This window comes from Podarcis bocagei, assembly GCF_964188305.1.
Source record: "Podarcis bocagei genome assembly, chromosome: 2".
In the NCBI taxonomy this organism is placed as follows: Eukaryota; Metazoa; Chordata; class Lepidosauria; order Squamata; family Lacertidae; genus Podarcis; species Podarcis bocagei.
This window is the reverse complement of record NC_138126.1, coordinates 23,446,867-23,453,805: the sequence shown is the minus strand read 5'-3', so window position 1 is coordinate 23,453,805 and position 6,939 is coordinate 23,446,867. Positions and strand designations below refer to the sequence as shown.

At 49.6% G+C, this 6,939-nt stretch overlaps 1 protein-coding gene across 2 annotated transcripts; it reads right to left on the bottom strand.

Moving 5' to 3' along the window:
• Positions 1–318: 318 nt before the first annotated feature.
• Positions 319–6,597, bottom strand: LOC308580390 (uncharacterized protein). 2 transcript variants are annotated; one of them, XM_081181918.1, is made up of 3 exons: positions 5,181–6,597; positions 2,859–2,985; positions 319–2,351 (listed from the first exon to the last, which is right to left on the bottom strand). In XM_081181918.1, exons 1-3 carry the CDS (start codon positions 6,045–6,047, stop codon positions 547–549), a joined length of 2,799 nt encoding a protein of 932 aa, XP_081038044.1. In that variant the 5' UTR covers positions 6,048–6,597; the 3' UTR covers positions 319–546. The 2 variants fall into 2 exon arrangements, with proteins under 2 accessions (XP_081038044.1, XP_081038045.1); XM_081181919.1 differs by having other exon boundaries at positions 319–2,348; positions 5,181–6,596.
• Between the last annotated feature and the right edge of the window lie 342 nt (positions 6,598–6,939).

Here is a 6,939-nt window from a genome sequence, read left to right as displayed (position 1 = left end):
CATGTCAAAGTGCAAGTAGATAAATAGGTACCGCTCCGGCAGGAAGGTAAACCGCGTTTCTGTGTGCTGCTCTGGTTCGCCAGAAGCGGCTTAGTCATGCTGGCCACATGACCCGGAAGCTGTACGCCGGCTCCCTCGGCCAATAAAGCGAGATGAGCGCCGCAACCCCAGAGTCGGCCATGACTGGACCTAATGGTCAGGGGTCCCTTTACCTGAATGTAGCAAGCAAAACTGGCTGCCCTCATCCCCTTTGTTCCCAGACTACTCTCCTGCCCTCCATTCCTAGATAGGCCAAGTATGACTTGAATCAACATCAGCAGAGGCACAAGAACCATTTTATTTTATTTTTTTTACTGTGGTCACCAAAGGTTTATTGAAAGAAGCAGAGGGTCAAAAGCTTGCAAAGGTTCTTCTAAGGCAGCAGAAAGGAGTGGTGGATTTGTGACCGGTGAACAGGTTGTCTTGGCCAATCGCATCCAAGCCTAGTTTTGGAATGATCGGTGCTTGATCTCTCTCTGAGCCAAGTCTTCAGAACATCCTTGCACATTAGTTAGGGGGCTGATGAAGGGAGGCTGCCTCCCTCTGACCCCTCAGCGACGACCACAACCCTGCAATGACATTGGTCTGGATGGCTTTCCCAATCAGTTTGGCCTCAATAGCTTTAATATCATTACACTGCTTCACAAGCTGGGCCTTTGTATTTCGGGAGGTGTCCTCCAAGTCGGAAATCCTGAGCTCAGCCTCGTCCGAAGACCCAGAGAGACTCCCAAGGGTGTTGAGGATGGCAGTGACTGAGGTGTGCAAGCGGGAGACTGCAGACTTTATCTCCACAGCGTCGGCAGCAACTTGTTCTAGCAGAGCCATGAACTGGGCCAGGGATGGCTCAGCCGCCATTTTGTAGAGAGGGGGAGGGGAGGGAGATACTGGCTCGGGTTTCAGTCTTTTGGGGTTTGGAGGGGAAGGTCCGGTCCCTGAGGCCGTTCTGATTGTCGCTGTAGTCAGATGCAATGCTTCCCGAGTCTGGAGATGGTCTTTGAGGGGTTGCCTTAGTCTTCTTCCTGGTTCAAGAAGTCTGCATTGGCTAAGTTTGTAGATGCCCTTGTCTTTCCAGTCCAAACGTTTCTGAAGTTTTCCAGCTGGCTGGATTCTTTGAGGCACTCCAAGAACAGACTTGGCATGCATGTTTTCCCCATTAAAATACTTTCCTCTTTTGTAAAGTCGCCTTTGTTTCATTAAAGCCAAGAGGTCTCTGGGCTTCTTACCTGAATCGGAACAGCTAGCCTGGCCAGCATTTTTGGTGAACCGCCTATTGGACTTGGGACTTTTATATAGGTCTTCCCTGTGAGCCATTTCCCGGCTAACAATGTGCTTTGAGCACTGATCTTGACCCCCACAATCAGTGCGGCTATTCTGGTTCTCTGGTCCTGGTTCAGCATCTAGCTGAAGCATGTCTTTGGACAGATCTCTCAGACCATTTCCATAGAGAAGACATTTCTCCTGTCCATCATCATTTCCTGAGATGCTGGCGCGATGGCTCTCCAGAACGTTCTGGTCCTCGCTGATTGAATCTGAAATCCTACACCCACTTCCCTGGGAGTGAGCCCCACTGGTACTTACTTCTGAGTAAACATGTGCAGGTTTGTGCTGTAAGTCTGCCGTCTCGTTCACTTCGGCAAGAATCAGGTTTGAGCAAAGCTGCATAGGCTTGGACTGCAGGTCTTGCTTGGCAGAAATCTGAGAAATCTCGTCCACAGACATTTCCAGTGCCACATAGTCAGGATCTTCCCTGCTGTGAATTTTCTGACTGCTGCCAATTCTTAGTGATTCCTCCAGTTCTGCAGAATCAGTACGTGGCCTAGAGTCAAGATGAAGTGGATCCCTCAAGCTGTTTCTAAGAAGAGTAGATCTCTCTTGGCTTGCCTGTTGCCCCAGCAAACTGCTCTGGTCCTCTTTGATTAAGTTTTCCTGAAGATTCTGGAGGATTTTCTTCTCAGATAATTCATGTGATTCCCCAGATTGAGTCATAGGCTTAGAACTTTCCTCGCTGGGACTTTCCTGAGTATTGATAAATGCTGATAAGGATTCGCCCCAGTCCTCACAATCAGCACATGTCTCCATCTCTAGGTGAACCATGTCACTGTCTAGTTTTTGCAAACTCTTGCAACAGAGAACATCCTTTTCTCTTTCTCTTCCTGAGTTGGTTTTTTGCTGCCTCTCCAGACAGCTCTGCCTTAGCAAGTCTTGTTCAGGACTCTGCAAAATAGCCTCCTTGGATCTTCCCATCGCCACCGATTCGCACGCTTCCAGCCAAGGATCCTCTTCTCTGCTTTTGCTATCGGTCCCGTCACCTGCTGAAGCAAGGAAAAGCAATCACACTGTGACCTAAAAATTCATTAAGAATACATTGGCTGCACCAGTCCCTCTCTACTGCAATTAAAAGAAGTCACAAAATTGAATAATCAGCTCACGGTGCAATCCTATGCCTATTTAGTCCGGCGGAAGGCTTGGTGAGTTCAGTTTATTTATTTGTAAAAATATGCATATACTACTAACTTGTATCGAAGCCATCTAGGCAGTGTACAGCAAATGTTAAAATAACAGTAAATGCAAGGAAAGTACAGAAGCAGAAAATGTCATGAGTTCAACTTAAAAAGACTGTTGATGAAAGAAAGTATTCAAAGGGCATCTAAAAATGGGAAGCTAGATGGCCACATAAAATAGTTAATAAAAGATGTACAAGGGGATGATTATTTCAAGAGAAATCTGGGTATAACTGATGCATGCCTGAACTGTATGCTGCTGTAATGTAAAAGTGGAAAGAGTTGGTAACCGCACCAGGATTCTCTAGGAACACTTACTCATCCAGGCCACATTATCGTAATTCTCCTGCATGACATCCCAGTAAAGGGTTTTCTCTTTGTGGCCCAGCAGAGCCCATTCTTCCTCCGTGAAACGCACAGATACATCTTCAAAGGTCACCAGGCCCTGAAACAAACAAGAGGGATATTCCATTAAGTATTAAGACTTCTGTTCACTGTGTTGGGCAAAGCCTTAGGAGGTTTTGGGAGGAAGGTACATAGCTTAGGGGCAGACCAGAGAATTTGCATGCACAAAAGCGGCAGCGCACGTACATTGCACACACATAGCTCAGTTGGTTAGAGCATGGTGCTGATCATAACGCCAAGGTTGCAGGTTTGATCCCCGTATGGGACAGCTGCATATTCCTTCATAGCAGGGGGTTGGACTCGATGATTCTCATGGTCCCGTCCAACTCTACGATTCTATGATTCTATCTCCAGCTGAAGGATCTTGGGTGAAGGCCTTTTTTTCAGCCTTGGTATCCAAGAAATTTGAGATTCAGGGCCAGTCAGAGATGACTATGCTAGAGGAGGTGGACCAGAGGCCTGGCAATTTCTTACGTCCAATAACTTGCATTTAGACACCACACCAGGTTTATTATTATTATTATTATTATTATTATTATTATTATTATTATTATTATTATTATTAAAAATCATTTGATAAAAAGGTACTATGGTTACCCAATTTCTCCCCCTGGCTCTGATAGCATAGCATTCAGGGCATGTTTTTGTGCAAACCCCTTTTTGCTCAGTTTAGCCCCAGGCCATTTCTGGTTATCCCATTCTATGCCACTCCATATCACAGCACTTGGCATTTCCCACTTAACTGTACGGAATGAAAGTGAAGGGAAGATCAGCAGGAAGCTTCCCATTTATTTGGTCATGGGAACACAGGCTTAACCTCACCTCACACCAATGTGATTAAATGCACACTCTGTCACAGGCACAAACGAGATATAATCAGAGAAGAGACCAAATCAGACTGGTTACTCAACCAGATTACGAGCAAGAATGTGCCATCTGTGCCTTGTATCCCTGCCTTATATCAACAAGAGAGAGAGATAGAGAGCGCAGCAAACATTTTGCTTCCAGCAATGCTCTCCTGCAGTTTAGAGCTGCGTGACAAGCAGAAAGAAAGCTTTTCCATCATGGCACCTGCAAGCCAGGAATAGCTTCAGTTGCACCTCACGCAGCCTTTAAAAGAAGAAAAGCCAGAGAAAACAAAACAAAAACACTGGTTATGATTGATATGTGTGTCATATCCAGCTTACCAGAATCCTTTCCCAACAGGCTCCAAGTAAACCTTTCCCCTCAGTGCAGGCCCCAACAAACCCTGTGAAGAAGAGTTTGGATTTGATATCCCGCTTTATCACTACCCGAAGGAGTCTCAAAGCCGCCAACAATCTCCTTTCTCTTCCTCCTGCACAACAAACACTCTGTGAGGTGAGTGAGGCTGAGAGACTTCAGAGAAGTGTGACTGGCCCAAGGTCACCCAGCAGCTGCATGTGGAGGAGCGGGGAAGCGAACCTGGTTCCCCAGATTGTAAGACTACCGCTCTTAACCACTACACCACACTGACCCACCACCATGACCTTTTGCTGAATGCATTGCAGCGGATATTCTCTAGCCGTCAGAAAAGGATTAACACCGGACGTCAGTTTCTGGCCAGGGAGGCGGAACTCACTGCATCTCTATAGCACAGAGGTGGGGAACCTAAAGGGCCACATCCCTTCACAGACAATCACCCAGGGGCCACACGCCAATGGCGAGGCAAGGGTGGGTGGGGCAGCAGACATGGCTCTAGCCGCAGCACAGTCAAACGCCATCATAGTTCGAGGACAAATTCCAGCCAGGCAAAAGCACTTGAGGGGGGACATGGAGCAGGGCTGGTGAGAGTTGTGGTCTGGGGAAAGCCAGAGGGCCAGTTAAGAGAGGGTTAGAGGGCTGCATTTTCCCCCTGAGCTACAGCAGGTCTGCAACAACAGAAGCACAAAAGGCAACATCAAACAGTACCAGTTTTTCTGGGTCTGCATTAGAATCGGATACCAACAGCATTCCATTCTTAAGAGTGGCGTAGTGGTTAGAGCGTTGGACTAAGAGCCAGGAGTCCAGGGTTCAAATCCCCACCCAGCCACGGAGCTCACTGGGTGACCTTGGGGCAGTCGCTCACTCTCAGCCCAACCTACTCCACAGGGTCGTTGTGAAGATAACATTGGGAGGTGGAGAACCACCTAGGCCACTTCCAGCTCCTTGGAGGAAAACTGGGCAACACATGTAAACATAACAATAAAAGAAAGAAAAAAAACCACATTCCAGCACCTGAACAGCGTTAGCTGGCTCCTCTTCCCTCAAATAGCTCTCGACCAGCTGAAGTGCCTCCTTGCTGCTGCCTGGATCCCTGGCTCTCACACATGCCTGCAAGTTCCCCGGAAGCACGTTCAGGAACTGTTCCAGGGTGACCATATCCACAATCTGGTCCTTGCTGTGCTGCTGAGGACACAGCCATTGCTCAGCTGCCTCGCTCAGCCAGGACAGAATCTCCTGGGGGGCTTCTGCAGGCGGGACAGGGCCCAAGCGGAACCTCTGGCGAGCAGCTTCCTGACTGGACCGGGTTGCGAACAAACGGGGTGCATTTGTGCCGTTGCCCAGAGCAAAGGCGGCCTTGGATCTTGCGTTCTCAAATGCACTTGAGCGCTCAGGCAAGTCCAGAGAAGCTGGCGAAGACGGATCTACAGGAACTGTCTCAGCGACAGCAGAAGATCCCTGCTGCAAGTCCGACACGACTTGGCGGGCTGCGTTCAGACGTGCCCTCAAGAGCTGGATTGTTAGCTTTGGATCGTTCTGGGTGCGTGGCTTGCGGGAAGCGGGCACCCCTGGCGACGCCTGGCAGCCTGGCACGGACCCTTTGCGGACGGGCTCTTGGCTAGAGGAGGGCCTTTCCTTCGTGCCACACATCTCGGCATCCGTGCCGGTTGTCTTGGCAGGAGGAGGGTGATCGTGTGGCAAGGAGTGGACCAGCTTGCCGTGGCGTGTGTGGGCCTTCCCCGGGCAACGGGACTTGTGGTAGTCGGCGCATTTCCAGACCATCTTGCTCTTGCTCTCCCGCTCCTTCCGATACAGGTACCCTTCGTGAAGCAGCTGATCCCTGCCTTTCCGACTCTTGACGTATTTCAGAGGCATTTTCATGGGGGAGGAAAATCAATAAATCAAATGAAAGAGATGGATGGTTTCGGAAGAGTGGAGTGGGGGAAAAACAACAACAACCAGTAAGGGAGGAAAACGAAAATCCCTGCAACAAAGCCAAAGGGACGCCGGAGATCGGCCGAACAGCTGCCGGGAAACGCCAAGGTTCTCTTTCTGGTCCGGCTCAGGGTCTGCGGGTGGCGCGCGCGTGTCAAGCTGCGCCCGTTCCCTCCGCCTCCGCTTCAACGCGATCGGGAAAGCTGTGCAAGGAAGGGAAATATGTGAGGTTTCCTCGCTCCGCTGTCCCAGCCCTTTTTCCTCCCCTTCCCCTGTATCCGGCGTTAATTGTTAAGTCGCAGCAGCCCTTGGTGTGCGGGTTGCACGGAGGCAGGAGGAGCCCGAAGCCATCGGGCTGACAAGTTCTCACTCCGGTCGGAGCAGGTGGAGCACGCGACGAGAAGGAAAGCGGCGTTCGGGTTGGACGGGGATGCGGATTAAGCCCCGCCCCGCTTTCGCTCGTCAGCAGGTGGAGGAGGAGACAGCGTCGGATCGGCTTCGACAGCGCAGGAAGGAAAAGCTTTGCAAAGAGAAAGCCGCTTTCGCCTCGGAGCCCCCTAGTGGAGAAAGGCGGGTATAGGATGGCAGACCTCAAACGTGCTAATTTCAGCTGGAGTGATCGCTCACAACAAACTTATCTGGGCTGGATCCACTAGTGATCATGTGTGCCCTCTGTGCGCTTCCCACTGAGGATCGAGAACTCGCTAATAATAATAATAATAATAATAATAATAATAATAATAATAATAATAATAATAATAATAATAATAATAATAATTTTGTTGGAAGCCACCCAGAGTGGCTGGGGAAACCCAGGCAGATGGGCGGGGTATGTATG

What these genes read in the sequence shown, in the direction of transcription:
- LOC308580390 (XM_081181918.1), bottom strand. Translation starts at nt 6,047, where the DNA reads ATGAAAATGCCTCTGAAATACGTCAAGAGTCGGAAAGGCAGGGATCAG. An exon ending in AGCCAGCTAACGCTGTTCAG is followed by an intron (nt 2,986 to 5,180) that starts GTGCTGGAATGT and finishes TGTTTGTTTCAG; the next exon opens with GGCCTGGTGACCTTTGAAGA. An exon ending in CGATAATGTGGCCTGGATGA is followed by an intron (nt 2,352 to 2,858) that starts GTAAGTGTTCCT and finishes TCCTTGCTTCAG; the next exon opens with CAGGTGACGGGACCGATAGC.